General features: G+C 38.2%; 1 protein-coding gene across 4 annotated transcripts in view; it reads left to right on the top strand.

Annotated features, from left to right (window-relative positions):
- The window catches only part of MED27 (mediator complex subunit 27), a 170373-nt gene that overhangs the window by 119908 nt on the left and 34924 nt on the right, over positions 1–15541 (top strand). For 3 of the 4 annotated variants that reach the window (XM_034793783.1, XM_034793781.1, XM_034793787.1), the window contains one exon: positions 2817–2910. In XM_034793783.1, coding sequence (XP_034649674.1) covers positions 2817–2910 — 94 coding nt within the window. Of the gene's footprint in view, positions 1–2816; positions 2911–13804; positions 14022–15541 lie in introns of those variants that run through there. The other variant, XM_034793784.1, reaches the window with a different exon arrangement.

The following is a 15541-nucleotide window of genomic DNA, read 5'->3' as shown; positions in this document are numbered from 1 at the left end:
TTTATTTGCAATAAGAGGATCGAGTTCACCAATTCATGAGTAAATACAACATCACTGACTTACTGATGATGCCCAGCAGTGAATTTGGGTTACTGCAAGATAGCAATCAAAGCCTAAATGTCCCCAGTGAAAAGATTCCTTTGGGTTTTTTAACCAAATAAGACTAAAAAGAATAATTTAAAACATAGTTTAAAAAGCAAAATCTCAAAATTGCTTACCCTCCTTAAACAGTTCAAATAATTCCATGTGAGAAATAGTTCTTAGATGCAGAAACGTTTTACTTTCACTTTTGTGGTGGTTAGCTAATATTGTGAAAACTCTTTTCAAAGCCTAAGTGTATGCTAATATGTAAACATGTCCACGTTATACCTTCTTCAATTTGTAGCTCTGTAACCAACTCATGCTGTTTGTAGATGCATTCAGAAGCAACCCAGTAGCACCCCATCTGATCCTGTCCTTAAAGAGCCAGAGTGTGTGCCCTGTATTTTCCTGCTTTGAAAAGGGTTTGTTAACTTTTTCAGAATACAAAGATTTTATGGTGGGTTTTTATTATTCCAGTGGCACAGTTCACACCACTGGAGTTTAGCTTTTCTATAAACCCTTGTTGTCAGAGGCTTATAACTTTGATATAAAAAATCCCTCCAGGCTGTTACTTTGTAATAATGGTCTCAGACTTTGATTTGAAACTTTTTTGAGTTGTGGTACATATAAAAAGATATTTGAATTAGTTTTAAAACACTAATTTTTAAAAAATCAAAAATAAATTTGCTCAGCCACTGCAAAAATAAAAACAATCAACATAGGGGTATGAGAACTCTGAAAAACTAGTTAAAGCAATTTGATGGTTACTAAAGTGATTGTTTTTTAAATATTTCAGTTCATTCTCACAAATATACCATATATACTCGTTCATAAGCCAAATATTTTTGGTAAAAAAGTGACACATCAAAGAGCGGGGGTTGGCTTATAAATGGGTCTCCGCCAAAATTTGATGATTTTAAACTCTATGGAATCATTGAATTGAATATCTAATACATTGTTGTTTTGTTTACCTGGAGCGTCTGCAAGCATGGAGCCCCTTGGCTCCCTGTGGCCACGGTTCGCCGTTCTGAGCCAATGGGAGCTGCGGGAAGTGGCGCACCACTTCCCGCAGCTCCCATTGGCTGGGAACGGCAAACCGCGGACACTGGGAGTTGAGGGGCTCCGTGCCTGTGAACACTCCAGGTAAACAAAACGTCCAGGCCTGCTAGTGGCTTACCCTAACGGGCCAGGAACCAAAGTTTGCCAACCCCTGAAATATAGAGTCGGCTTATGAAAGGGTCATACAGTTTTTGCTATTTTTACCTAACCATTTTGGGGGTTCGGATTATAAATGAACGGGCTAATGAATGAGTATATACGGTACTTTAAAGTTTAGTACATAAAATAGTCTAATCAATTTTGTATTTTGAACATATATGTATATTTTTAACATTCATGTTATGGATCTAAACTTCGACTTTACTCATGAGCAGCAACTATTTTCATGAGTATTTTTAATGTGTGTTTGCATTCATCTTTATAATGATAGTATTTGTGCATCATTATTTTAGTGTGCCGTTAGTTTGCTATATTATCTTTATTATCAATAATTATTACTTAATGCACCGTAAGTGTGCATAGTGCCTTACAGACAAAAAGAACAAGTTCCTTCCTGAGATGTTTATAATTTAAATTCCATGAAGTACAAAAGGTTTGCATTCTGAAATAGTGTATGTAGGTGGGGTGCTATAAAATCTTTAGGACCAACACTTCAGAATAGCTATATTACTCTGGCATTGGAAAGCCATGAATGAATTATATAGGTCTTCTCAAACAAGAGGCAATTTAAACTTTATAGCACCTCATGCGCCCACATGTTGTCACATATTCAATATAATTTTGCCAGAGTGAGGTTATTTTTTGAAAAAAATCACTTATTCTCATTTAGTTTAGAATTATTCCTTTATTGCTCCTCTCTCTGCTTTCACATTGGGTTGCCTTGTTTACCACAATATATTAAACGTGTATGACTCTTTGAAGTATGTTAGTTACTAAGGAAATACAGCTGTCATTGGTGTGAATGGAGTTCAATGAGAGCACATTGCTAGAAGTTCAGTGCTAAACTTCTGTTTCCTAGTGCATCCTAGCATATTATTCAAAGGGTGTATTTGTGAGCTGTAGACTTTTATAATGCTCCAAAGTGATCTACCAGTTTACTGCGCTTCTAGCATTGAGCTTTGCTGGTGCGTGTCAGTGATGGCTGAATGGAATGTAAAAAACTTATAAAGTGCACCCAGCTCTGACTGATGAGTGGAAGGATGATATCTGAATTAGAGACTATCACAAATGTAATACAAAGTCAGCTTATATAATATCATGGACCAATCCTTGACCAATAACAGATGGCAAGCGGTGTGACAGAAAGGTGCTTAAAAAGTATTTTGGGAGCACAGCCTTACAAACGCTTGAAAATTCTGGAGGAGTTTTGCTGTGAAGGTGTGGAGGGAGTCTACTGATTTCAGGTGCTCTGTAGGAGGAGGAAGTCTCTCGCCTTTGGAAATGCAGTAGCTAATTAGGAAGAGGGGAGGAAATCAGCCATCCACCTCTTCTTCCTTTCCCCACCATTCCTTGCACACATTGGCTAGAATAAAACTTCTGGCTTGTTACCTATTGGATGGTTTGTCAAGATGGATTTTGAAATCTGTACCACAATCTTTGTGATTGTTTTAATTGCTGCATATGTGGCATAAATAGACTTCTAAAATTTTGGGTTTTTGTTTTGTTTTGTTTGGTAGGTATGTTGATGATGTGATCAGCCGCATTGATAGGATGTTCCCTGAGATGTCTATCCATTTATCCAGGCCAAATGGAACCTCTGCAATGCTTCTGGTAAGTTCCACCATTTGGTTTTGAGGTAATCCAGTGGGGGTTAAATGCTTAACAGACTAATTTGCTGTTCTTAAAATGAACATTGCTAAAGACTCAAGTACATTTCAGAGTAGTAGTGTGCCTGAGGCTGTACAAAAATGTAGTTCATTTCTTCCCCTTGGTAAGGAAGATGGGAAAATATATTTGACTTAGTCCAAAAACAAAAAGTACTGATCCAGTCCTGGAAGACATATTGGCAGAGTTCAGAATCAGGAGGACTTTGTGGGAATCAGCCCACAGACATTGCAAAATGTGATTCCCAGGACCGCTTTGCATTTCTGATGGAGGAGTTGCAGGAAAGATTATTAATTGAACAGGAAAAGCATTAGATGAGTTTGAGGGGAAATATATTTCTTTGATTTTTGCACTGATAAAAAGTGTGATAAATAACATCAGAATGACTGTGTGTCATTTGACACTAAAAAGATTTTGCCATCTTGAGTATGGCCTGATCCTGCAGCATTGAAGTGAAAGGAAGTGTTGCCATTGAGTGCAGTGGGAGCAGGATCAAGTCTTGTTGCTGATTCTTAATTGGAGAAGCAAATATTCTTAGTATTAAGATCTTCTGTATTATCCATATTCTCCTAATTTGATATAGTGTAAGGATTAATCTTTTAATATAGAGGGCTTTTTGTTTTGAAAAGAAAAGTAAATGGTCAAAAATAGCTCCTCCCTTTAAAGGGATTAATGTGCTACTTTAATACCTAAACTATTAAATGTGATTGTGGAAGATTGAGTCTACCCAGCCTTAGACACATTAACCATGCCTTCAGCAGCATTATCAGGGCAGGAGAGTTTAATGGGGTAAAAAAAATCCTCAGTGATATAGGTTTGTTCAAATTATTTCTGGGTCAGTGAGTTTCTGTTCCATGATGAAGTCAGGAATTTGGCATCGGAGTGAATGAGCAGTAAAGACTGGATTATCGATAAACAGGTCCAAGATATTAGAGTTACTTCTGTCTGAGCGAACAAGCTTTTATTCCACAAGGACCTATCAGCCACATCAATTTTCACATGCAGCTGCTGTGTTAATGGCAAGAAGAGAGCTTTTAAAATTTTTAGTATACAAGATTAACCTTTTGAAGGGTGTTGAGCAGTGGCCGTGTGACACTTTTAATGTATTTAGCTATTTTTGCGCTATCAAGGTAAGTGATAGAAATCCCATTATTTGGCACATTTAAAATAAAATAAAAAATATATATACTATAGGTGGGAGAGGAAGTGGATGGGACCTATTCAGTCTTTTTCATCTAACTTCTCATTCTATTTCCTTTTATGATTAATTTTTCATTATCCCATACACAACTTTGGAAAGATTGGATATAACAGCTGTGTGGGTAGATATGGATGTATATGTATTTTAAAACACTGTCATAAAAGGGTTCAGAAACTAGGGTAATTTCTACAAGGGCATCCAACATTAGCACTTAGATACTGTGCTGATGGTATTGTACATCTTAGATAACAAATATCCACGTGGAAAGTGGTCTCAAGGAGACATAGACTATGGAACCAGAAAAAGCTGAAACCTGAACAGGTTAACAACACCTTTCTTGGTTTAAGAGTAGCAGCCGTATTAGTCTGTATCTGCAAAAAGAACAGGAGCACTTGTGGCACCTTAGAGACTAACAAATTTATTAGAGCATAAGCTTTCGTGGGCTACAGCCCACTTCTTCGGACGCGTATAGAGTGGAACATATATTGAGGAGATATATATGCACACATACAGAGAGCATGAACAGGTGGGAGTTTCTTGGTTTACTTAGTGCTTCCTTTCATCTTCTATAGTTATAGTGAATATTAAAATGAATCTAAAACCAGAATCTTTGACAAAATTGAACAAGAAGGCATGGAGTCATCTTAATACACTGGCCTTCAATTTCAGATGTTGGGTCATTTAATCCCATTTTACACTGACATTTATATTTTTCAACAGGAGAAAGGAAGGACTTGCACAAGGTGTGCTGATTTATAATTATAATACCCCAGTAGTCATTCTAACCTTCTTTTTTGGTCACTTTGTTGGAAACTTTAGTTAATCGGATGTAGAAAAGAATTCAAGCTTTCATTTAATGTCCAGTCTGAGCCAAAGCTAAACCAAACTGTAAGCATATTTGTGGCTCAGTGTTAGTTGCCATCTAGAATCTGGGCTGTTCCTGTAGCGTTTGTAGACTTTAGAATCCTCAGTATGGGTAAATTCCCTGTACATTCCTTAAAAGGATGAGTTCATTTATCCATAAGTCTAGCTGTGTTGATTTTTAGTTTGTTAATAAACTAACATCCCATTATTAATTTTCTTTGAACAGAAAAAAATATTAAGAGATTAACTGAGTCAGAGGGTAAACAGCTGGCTTTCATAGGCATTAAAACATGTCATTTGCAATTGTTTGATTAATGAAACGGAACCGCATAATATCTAAGGGCCATAAAATGGTAGTCCTCATGATGCCTTTAAAGTTGCTCTTAGGTTTATTTATTTATAACATTTTCAGTATGAGAAAATATTTGTTGCCATTTTCACTTTGAACCCAACTCTGCTGGATTCAGAGCAGCTCCTACTAAAGGCTGAGCGCCCTCAACTTATTTTATTATAGTGGGAGTTGAGGACACTCAACACTGTTTAGGATCAAGTCCCAAACATACATTATGATTTGGGCACATTGACAGAGTACAGGTAAGGAATAAAGTAGGTTGGAAGAGTTGTTGTTGGAAGAGACTCTTTTTTGCAATAAGTAATAACATGCTGGATTGCATGATTAAATTGCCCGCTGTGTACCTGTCACAGTACCACCACCAAATCAAGGACATGATTACTGGTACCAGATAACTGCAGTGTACTGAACAAGTGATATTTCCCTTTCAGTTGGTATTCACATAATCCACAATCAGAGATCCTGAAACTTTGTTTTAATGTTATTTGTTGTATATGGTCATGTAATGATCATTTTTCTTTTCAGGCAGCTATTCCTTCTATTTCCCATCTGTCTTAGTTCATGTTGCCAATATAGAATCTTCCATTTTCCCCTGACTGCCATAAAAGCTTTTGCTGGTTTCAGCCACAGTCAGTCAGTGAAAGGTGCTATGTGATGGGCAGTGAGACTGGTACCTGTGCCACTAGAGAAAAGTGAGTCTTCCCTAATACTTGTGACTTGTCAATATGTGAGTGAGAGTCCCAAGTAAGACCAGTTTAGAGTTTCTGCACAGCAGCACTTTTTCTCTGCCACAGACTACTGGTTCATTCTCTTACTTCAAATAGTGATTCAAAGGACATTTATTTTATTTTAAAAAATTGCACCACCAATCTGTTTGCCAAGTAGTCTTTATTGAGTAACTGTATAATCTCATTGATGCAACCGTTGTTGATCCCTTCACTACTGTTTTATCCCCTCTCAATTTTGCATTATGTCTGAAATTATAGTGTAAACTCTCTGAGGCAGGGGGCTATGTCTTGCTTTTGTACTGCAAGGCATCCAGCATGCTCTAAAATAATTCAGTTGACCAAGAAAAGTATATACGGTACTTACTAATAAAGGTATCGGCATGAGAAACAAGTATATTAAGAAGGCCCAAATTGTTGTGACCTTGAGGGCCCATATTTTCAAACATTGGGCTGGATTGTGCCCTCTCCCTTTGTGAGTGGAAGAGACCAAAATGGCGAGTCAGTGCAGGGGAAGTTATGAAGGGGTCTACTGGCTCAAAAACATGGTGAGAAGGAGGCAGCCTGCCTCCCGCAATGTTAAGTTAACCCTTCACGCTGTGTAACTCTCATTGTGGGGCTTCGGGATATGTATTTGGAATCCTGCTTCTAGGGAGCAGGGCCACCGGGGGGAGCAAGTGGGGCAATTTGCCCCAGGCCCCGCAGGGGCCCCCATGAGAGTTTTCGGTGGGTCTTCGACGGCAGGTCCCGGACCCGCTGCCGAAGACCTGGAGCTTCTTCCGCTCTGGGTCTTCGGCGGCAATTCGGTGGCAAGGACTTCTTCCACTCTGGGTCTTCGGCGGCAATTCTGCAGCGGGTCCTTCGCTCACTCCGGGACCCGCCACCGAAGTGCCCCGAAGACCTGGAGCGGAAGGACCCCCGCTGCCGAAGTCCCCAGGCCCCCTGAACCCTCTGGGCGGCCCTGCTAGGGAGCTGGAGAGGGCACATACAGAGGCCAAGAGAAGCCCATTGGTTTGGGGAACCAACCTCCCGTTTGTTCTATGTGTAGCGGGGATGTAACTTTGACGCCCTATCCCAAAAAATCAAAGGCAAGACAATTCCACAAGGAGAACTTCATAATTTCCAGCCTCCCCTCTCCCCCCCCGCAAAATTCTCACTCAGAGGATGATCTTGCCCTTTGTTTTAAAACATTTTCATTTTCAGACTGAGCAATGCATGTTCTATTATCATGACCTATTTGAGTATCTAGTTTGAAGTTTAGCTGTTCGTAGTTATCTTTATGGGGGAAGTGGTAAAAATATGCTTGCTAGCCCTTTTGTAACTTCAAAAGTATGAAGGAATTTGTTCAAACTTTCCCAAACAAATCACCTCCAGGAAGAGACCCAACACTGAAAATGTTAGCCCAAAAGATTATTGTTCCAGAAAGTTTTGAGAATTTAGAAATTGTTTTGCAACTTTAACCATAGCAGTTGTAACTATTGTAATCACAGTTCCTTCAGTGTCCCAAAAGTAGTAGTTCTCATTTGAAAGACACCATTTGGTAAACAAAAGTAGACCTGCAGGCTTGCTTTCAACTGGTAGTAACCTTCATGTGAAGCTTGGCCCTCAGTTGGCAGCATACATCTTTCAACACAAGCCACCACTAGTAAGCAAGAAGATACTAAACTATTTCGAGAAGCATAAATGTTAGGATTGCATGTAGGAATCTTTCTGAACTATGTGGCTGTTGCTTCTCCCAGACAACTCAGATTTATACACAACAATTGTACCTCATTAGCTTGGATTTATGCTGCATAGACCAAACACATAAATCATTGACATCTTTCAGAGCTGTGTGAAATCCTCAACTGATTTTTAAAAGCTGTTTATCATGGTATTTCAGTGTGCAGTTTAATCCCAATCTACACTATTGATTTTTCAATTAATTTTTTACTTGTATCTATGCATGAAAGAAGACAAACATTCACTTTAGATCAGCTTCAATAAAAGTGCTATGCAAAATTAATTTGCTGTGGCAGTGGAGTGAACAGAGGACTCTTTTAAGGTTTTTCTTTGACTTTGTTGCTCAACTTCCAGTAGCTTACAATATTTGAATTGGGATGGTAAACAGATAAACTTTCCCTAATATGTTAAGAATACATGAATTATGACTTTTGGTTGTTTCTTTGATTATTTAACCTGTTAAATTCCTGGACACACAACATTATTTGTGAAACAGGGTGTGTTTCTTGTGAGATCAACTGTCTTCTTTGTTATTTTGTGGTGATCACAGCCCTGGGGAAAGAACTCATCTCCCTAAATCAGGAGTTTGGAAAAATTTCAGAACATGGACCCTATCTTAATAAACATACTGGGATTGATTCTCAAATATGGTCCTGTGCTTGAGCTGCAAGCCACCTAGCGGTCCCTGTATCCTGGTCTGTGAAGGGACCATACCAGCTCTCAGTGTGAATTAAAGCATGCTCAGAGATCATATCAGGCATACTTCCTTGTGGTGGCAGCAGCCATGCTGAAATGGGAAGTCATTTGTGACCCTTGCAAAGTGAGAGCCCGAAGTCACTGTTAAGCATTTTGCAGTCTGCCTTTTAATAATCAGAAGAAAAGCTTCAATTTTGAATAAAAAATACTCATGCTTTACTTAAATCCCTTTTTATGATTGTAGTGAACCAGTTAGTGTGAAGCAGGTAGACATTTTTATGTACTCTCTCACCTGGGCTTCCATAATGCCAAGATTACATGCAAAGTCACTTTTAATAAGATTTGCAGTCAGCATTTTTCTCCAAAATGCAGCTGTACATTCAGAGTCAGATCCTCAGCTGGTGTAAATCAATGTAGCGCCAATAAAAGTAAATGGATCATACCCTAAAATTTTAACAAATTGTGAAATGCACAATGTATTTCAAAATAATTAGAGCTTTCTTCCCTGTTGGCTTTCATATTACTGGGGTGATCAAAACTAGTACAGCTTTATTTGCAATAGGTGTAATACAGGTTAAGAAGACAGGATTTTGTTTCTTTGCAGTGGAACTCTCCTGATTTTGGCAGACCCACAGAATATCATTTGTCCTTTCCATTCTTTCGTTATTTTAGAATATCATTAGTCTGCTTCCATTCTTTCCAAACTAACCATTTTCGTAAGCTTTACTATGATTATAAGGCTAGGAAAAGAGAATACCAATATTGGAAACAGTAGAATTGCCACTGTAAATGTCATCTTTGGTTTTAAGGTAGTGTGTCTCTAAAAATTCAACTATTTCAATTGCCCTGTGTCTATAAAGACTTTTCACAGTGTGGTTGTTTTCAGCCATCTTGTGACCATTATCAAAATTCAAAATCTTGTTGTGTGATATTTTAATGATAATACCAATATATATAGTAGCATATTTATTCAAGCATCAAAACGGGCTTTACAAATTAAGGTAAGCATTAGCTCCATTTTACAGATGAGGCACAGGAAAGTTGTGATTTATCCAAAGTCACACAGCAATTCAGGAATAGAACCAAGTTCTTCTGTTTTCAACCACTAGACCATTCTGCCTCTCTGTCACCAGACGTCAAAGGACTGACTACCTTCTAACATTATAAAAGGAACACTATAGCAGATATAAACACTGGGGAAATGTTTTAAAAAACACTGGAAGAGTTTTATTGTTTTGAGCTGTTTCTAACACATAATGATTTAAATAACTGAATTCTAATTTTGGAACATTCTTTCTGCCAAAACAAAGCTCATTTCAGAAATAGCATTTTCTTCTCATATTTTGTTATCAAGCAATCTTTTTGATGATAAATTCATTGTATACATTTATACTGCTAGCTAGATTTTTACCTACTGCTTCCCTCATCTACTTTTCATGCCCTAAAAGGAGAGAGATTTTTGACATAGTTTCCATTCATTCTCATTAAAATCAGATAATTTGCATTTTAACTTTTAAATCTTGTTCCAGGCATTTTAAGCAGTCTGATTGTATGGAATTGGGTCGTATTAATTGCAAATGGGCTAGACATCTGTTCACTAAGATGGAAGACTTTTTTGGCTCAGTTTTTGTTTTTCTATATATTGTAGCTACAGTGCTTTAGTTAAAATTGCCACCATTTTATATTGGAAATTCAGTTTTTGAGGTTTATAATTTGACAATTAAAAAAGACATCAAATTGAATCTTGTTCTATAAGATATTATCCTGAGAGCAGTTAAACAATTTTTTATATATTTCATTATCCAGTAATTTAGAATCAATTGCCTATGCTGTAGTTTGCTGGAACAATTTAATGTTTGACTTTAAAAAAAAATCCCTATTTCCCCCAATGCTAATCAGTATAAGTCTTCATCCTTAAAACGCTGCTAGTTGTTCTTGATAACTAACATTTCCTCAGCATTTGTCATATTTCCTCCTCTATTTTTCTAAAGCAAAATTAGCACATTTTAAAAGTGACCATTGTAAATATCTCCTCTCTGTATTTACATTGAACTTTATATGGTGCATAAGTATGATGGGAACAGGCAACCAAATGTCAGAAAACCTTTAATAGGGCACTGATAAATTCTGAGGTGTTTAAAATTTTGGAGACTGGCCAGTTTCCAGTATTTATCTGGGCCACTGAGTTACAGCTTCTTTTGCCAGAGTCAGAACTAGAAGAACCAATCTCAGCCACTTGTCCCTGCATCAAACCCCACCTTCTTTGACCATCACAGTCTGACCTGTCTCCCTCTGCTGCTGGTACATGACTGTCTCCTCAGGTCAGGGACAAGCAGTGGGGAGGGCAGGTCACATTATGGGTCGTAGATAGGGAAGAACTTCTATGGAACCAACATAATCTATGAGCAGCAGAGCCCTGGAGGATGAGTGTTGTTGCTCTCTACCTGCTTTTGGTGGGTGAGAGTTAGTAAGGTGAGGAAGTGAAGGAAAGGAGAAGGAGCAGGGAGAGGTGGAGAGAAGCTGGAGATGAGTTTATTCAGCTTCTATTCCTCTGTATAGGTGAATATGCATCCAATTCCAGAGTGTCAAGGATCCATCTTGACGCTCTAGTAGAGCTTCTTATTTGTTGACGGAAGTCAGACATCTTCCCATCCCATCCCAGTAATATTACTGGGGTATTAAAATTTAGAATGAGGAAAGCAAAACTTAAGAAACTATTTGTCTTCAGTAGCAAATTAATCTTCATCGGACTGGGATAATTATACCATAAATGTGACTGGCCCACAGGCAAAACCTGTTTTCTAACCTTTTAGCAATATTGTTTGCCAGTTTGGTTTCCTTATTAACAGAATATGCCTTGTTACTGAGGGAAAAGATCACCAACTGATCCTTAATATGGGAAAATCATTTAAGGACCTTAATTTGTGTTGACTTTTTAACGTGCACTATTGCAATTAAGTTAGATTAATGAAAGGTAAATTCCAGCCTCTACATTTAAAAAAAAAATTCTTGTAAGGAACCTAATTAGCATGTTGGTTTATTTAGCCTCTAATGGCTTAATTGCATCCTATCGTGCTATTTACAAATAGGCATCATTAAAGAATAATGATTGTGTGAAGGGAATTGCAGCATTCATACCAGCCTCAGATGAGAGAGAGAAATGGAGGGAAAAAATAACTAATAGAAAGTCTGTTGCTTTTTTAATGCTTGTATTCTCAATACACGTACCGTATGATTCGTGGCTGTTCTGCTGATTATCAAGATACAAGAGAAAAAAGAGTAGGTCTGCCTATTTTGCAAGGAGCAGGTGGGCTGGCCTTTTGCTGCTGAACGTGCACAGCTTCATTATGCTTTTAATTTGTTGATGCATTACTGTCTCCTAAGGTGAATGAAAACACATCCGTATATATACAAACACACACACACACACACCTCTCGCTCGCTCGCTCTCATTCCTTGTGACATTAGCAGTAAGGTATGCAAGTGAACTGAAAATAATATTTCTTCTGTTTAGCTCTGCATTGCAGAGCATCTGCATTTCAAATCAGCAGAGGATTCCCTGGGATGCTGAGAGGCAATCTGGAGTTTAGGGAATTTTCCTGCATAGTACTGGAACTTGGTGCCTTCAGCAACCTCTCTCCTAAAATCAAAATATAAAATAAATCTAACAGAGGATGTTTATAATAGTATTTAATTAGTGCCTATAAGAGCGAATTAGTTTGTCATAATTTTCAGTTCAGTACTAAAGTTACAAAGAGGAGATTTAAAGATATTTTCTCCAAACAGAATTTTGACCTTTTCAAGCTAAATTTTGACCTTGCTACTACCAGTTTGGAGAGAAAAAAACTGGTTTTGCTTCCTTTTCTGTCAGTAAATTAATTAAAGTGAGCATTTGGTAGGAGTCTAAGAATAACAAAATCAAATGTTCAGATTACCTCTCCTAAGTGCCCCTCATTTTTGGCTTAAAATGTTAGTCATCTGCCCTCAGAGTTCTATTAGTGGTAGACAAAATATTTTTATATCTAGGATTTTACAAAGGGATTTTTATTTCACCCCTATTTTGTCAGTAAAGTTGTATGTTTCAGTATATTGTCTCTCCTTACCCTGGAGCTTCCCATTTTAGGAAACAGCATTATGAATATCTCAGCTGTCAGACTGAGCACATAGTGGTTAAAACCAAGTTAGAATAGCATTGTTAGTAGACACAGAACCAAAACAGGAGCTACATGAGTGTTTAACTTGCAGCTGTTCCATTTTCAGCTCACAGAACTGTGGGGCATATTTTTCCATTCATATTAATTGAATTTTAAAGTGACCTTGTACATGTATTGATTTGAATTAAAATTTTCTACATCAAGGGCAAGTTGGCACATATCCTACAGGCGAAATATTAAAAAGCCAAGTGCTGTCTAACAGGGTATCGACAGAAGAAGTTGAAGTTTAATGGGAAAAGTTTGCTTTAGAAGGGAAAAAATGTTGCCCACTTTAATTAAATTGAAAAGTAGCAGATCTCTACACTGATAATAGCTCCCTCTGATTATCATCTGTGCAGGTCAAGGGGGTACATTGAGTGTTCATTTAAAAAGGACTGGCCAGGTGGGGCTTGACCTCCAAAAGAAGAGACCTGCACTGCTGGAACTCAGAGTAGAACTATCAAATTACTCCCTTTGTAAGGGCTATTAGTGTTTTATTCCCTACTATCAGATGATCTGCGGGGCCACAGCTGTATGCCTGAAAATGTAAATTATACTCCAGAGCTAGATCTTTTCTAAGCATGAATTCCTATTGTCTGGGCCAAGTTAGCCCCACATGTGCAAGAACAAAACATATTCCTCTGAGGATTCTCTGTAGGAGAACTGTAAAATGCTGTTGAGATCAAGACGAGAGACCTGTAAAGCAATTTATGACTTCTTCTTATGACACTTGATCATTACAGACAAAATAAAAGTATTTATAGTTGTAAATAATGTGGACTCTGTTCCACACTGAAAGGAGCTATGGGGAGCTCTTGTGGCTTCCAAATCTCACAGCATTCTCCACTTAGGTGACAGGCTGTTGTACAGCCATTGCTGAGTGCAGTATTACTGGCCTCATTCTTTCAGTGACATTACAGAAATTACGATTAATCATTCTTTACCACAGTGACCTTTCCAAAATTTCTGCTTCTAGTTCTGTTCCATTCCCTAATCTGCTTGACAGGAGCCACAACCCCTTCAATTTGTGGATTACTCTGTTCCTAGAATAAATTAATTGCTGAAATCCCCACTCCCTCTTTTTCAGCCATAAAAACTACTGGAACTCCACTGTCAAGAAAACATTGGTATGAAATAGGAAACGTAATATTCCAACACCTGGCAGCTGTGAAGACCCCAGAATGATCATTTTTAAAACGTAACTTTAGAAAGAATGAAAGTTGCAATGTACCTAAGTGCTAAAATTCAGAACTTACAGCACATATTTCAGTAACACTGGTCTACAATTTTTGAGAAGTCGTCTGCTTCAGAGATAAAATGTGCTATTTAGTATGTATTTTGATGTGCTGAATTCAAATATGACAATTAAAACAACTGATTAGCTGCTGTTTCTAAGGTATTTAAGTTTTTACATTTTATGTCTATGTATATTGTGTAGATAGTAGAGTTTTAGTCATAAATTGTAAACCTAGGTCTTTTCATGTGTTTATGGTTGCTTTACATGATAATATTTCACCTGTCCTGTTTATGTAACACTTTAAAAATCAGCAAAAGGGTTATATAAATAAAATGTATTATGAAATAAAAGGCAAAAAACTATTATGTACATAGTTTAGTCCTATTCAGTGTCTACTCGGCGCTTCTTGGCTTGTCTCTTGTATTCATTAAATGGAGCATCTCTTGTCACTGTCCAGCAATAGTCTGCAAGCATTGATGGGCTCCATTTGCCCTGATAGCGTTTCTCCATTGTTGCAATGTCCTGGTGAAATCGCTCGCCGTGCTCGTCGCTCACTGCTCTGCAGTTCGGTGGAAAAAAATCTAGATGAGAGTGCAAAAATGTATCTTTAGTGACATGTTGCAACCAAGGCTTTTGTATGCCTTGAGGAGGTTTTCCACCAACAACCTGTAGTTGTCTGCCTTGTTGTTTCAGAGGAAATGTATTGCCACTAACTGGAAGGCTTTCCATGCCGTCTTTTCCTTGCCACGCAGTGCATGGTCAAATGATCATCTTGAAGAAGTTCACCAATCTGAGGACCAACAAAGACACCTTCCTTTATCTTAGCTTCACTTAACCTTGGAAATTTTCCACGGAGATACTTGAAAACTGCTTGTGTTTTGTCAATGGCCTTGACAAAGTTCTTCATCAGACCCAGCTTGATGTGTAAGGGTGGTAACTTGATTCAACAAGTGGTGGATGCTGAATACTTTTCCTCCCAGGCTCCAATGACTGTCGGAGTGGCCAATCTTTCTTGATGGAGTGGGAATCTCTTGCACTACTATTCCATTCGCAGAGAAAACAGCAGTACTTTGTGTATCCAGTCTGCAGACCAAGCAAGAGAGCAACAACCTTCAAATCGCCACAAAGCTGCCACTGATATTGGTCATAGTTTATGCACCTCAAAAGTTGTTTCATGTTGTCATAGGGTTCCTTCATATGGACTGCATGACCAACTGGAATTGATGGCAAAACATTGCCATTATGCAGTAAAACAGCTTTAAGACTCGTCTTCGATGAATTAATGAACAGTCTCCACTCATCTGGATCGTGAACGATGTTGAGGGCTGCCATCACACCATCGATGTTGTTGCAGGCTACAAGATCACCTTCCATGAAGAAGAATGGGACAAGATCCTTTTGACGGTCACGGAACATGGAAACCCTAACATCACTTGCCAGGAGATTCCACTGCTGTAGTCTGGAGCCGAACAGCTCTGCCTTACTCTTGGGTAGTTCCAAATCCCTGACAAGGTCATTCAGTTCACCTTGTGTTATGAGGTGTGGTTCAGAGGAGGAGGATGGGAGAAAATGTGGGTCCTGTGACAT

Source organism: Trachemys scripta, chromosome 17 (genome assembly GCF_013100865.1).
Source record: "Trachemys scripta elegans isolate TJP31775 chromosome 17, CAS_Tse_1.0, whole genome shotgun sequence".
In the NCBI taxonomy this organism is placed as follows: domain Eukaryota; kingdom Metazoa; phylum Chordata; order Testudines; family Emydidae; genus Trachemys; species Trachemys scripta.
Note: the sequence above shows the minus strand (reverse complement) of the source record. Positions and strands in the feature narration are given on the sequence as shown.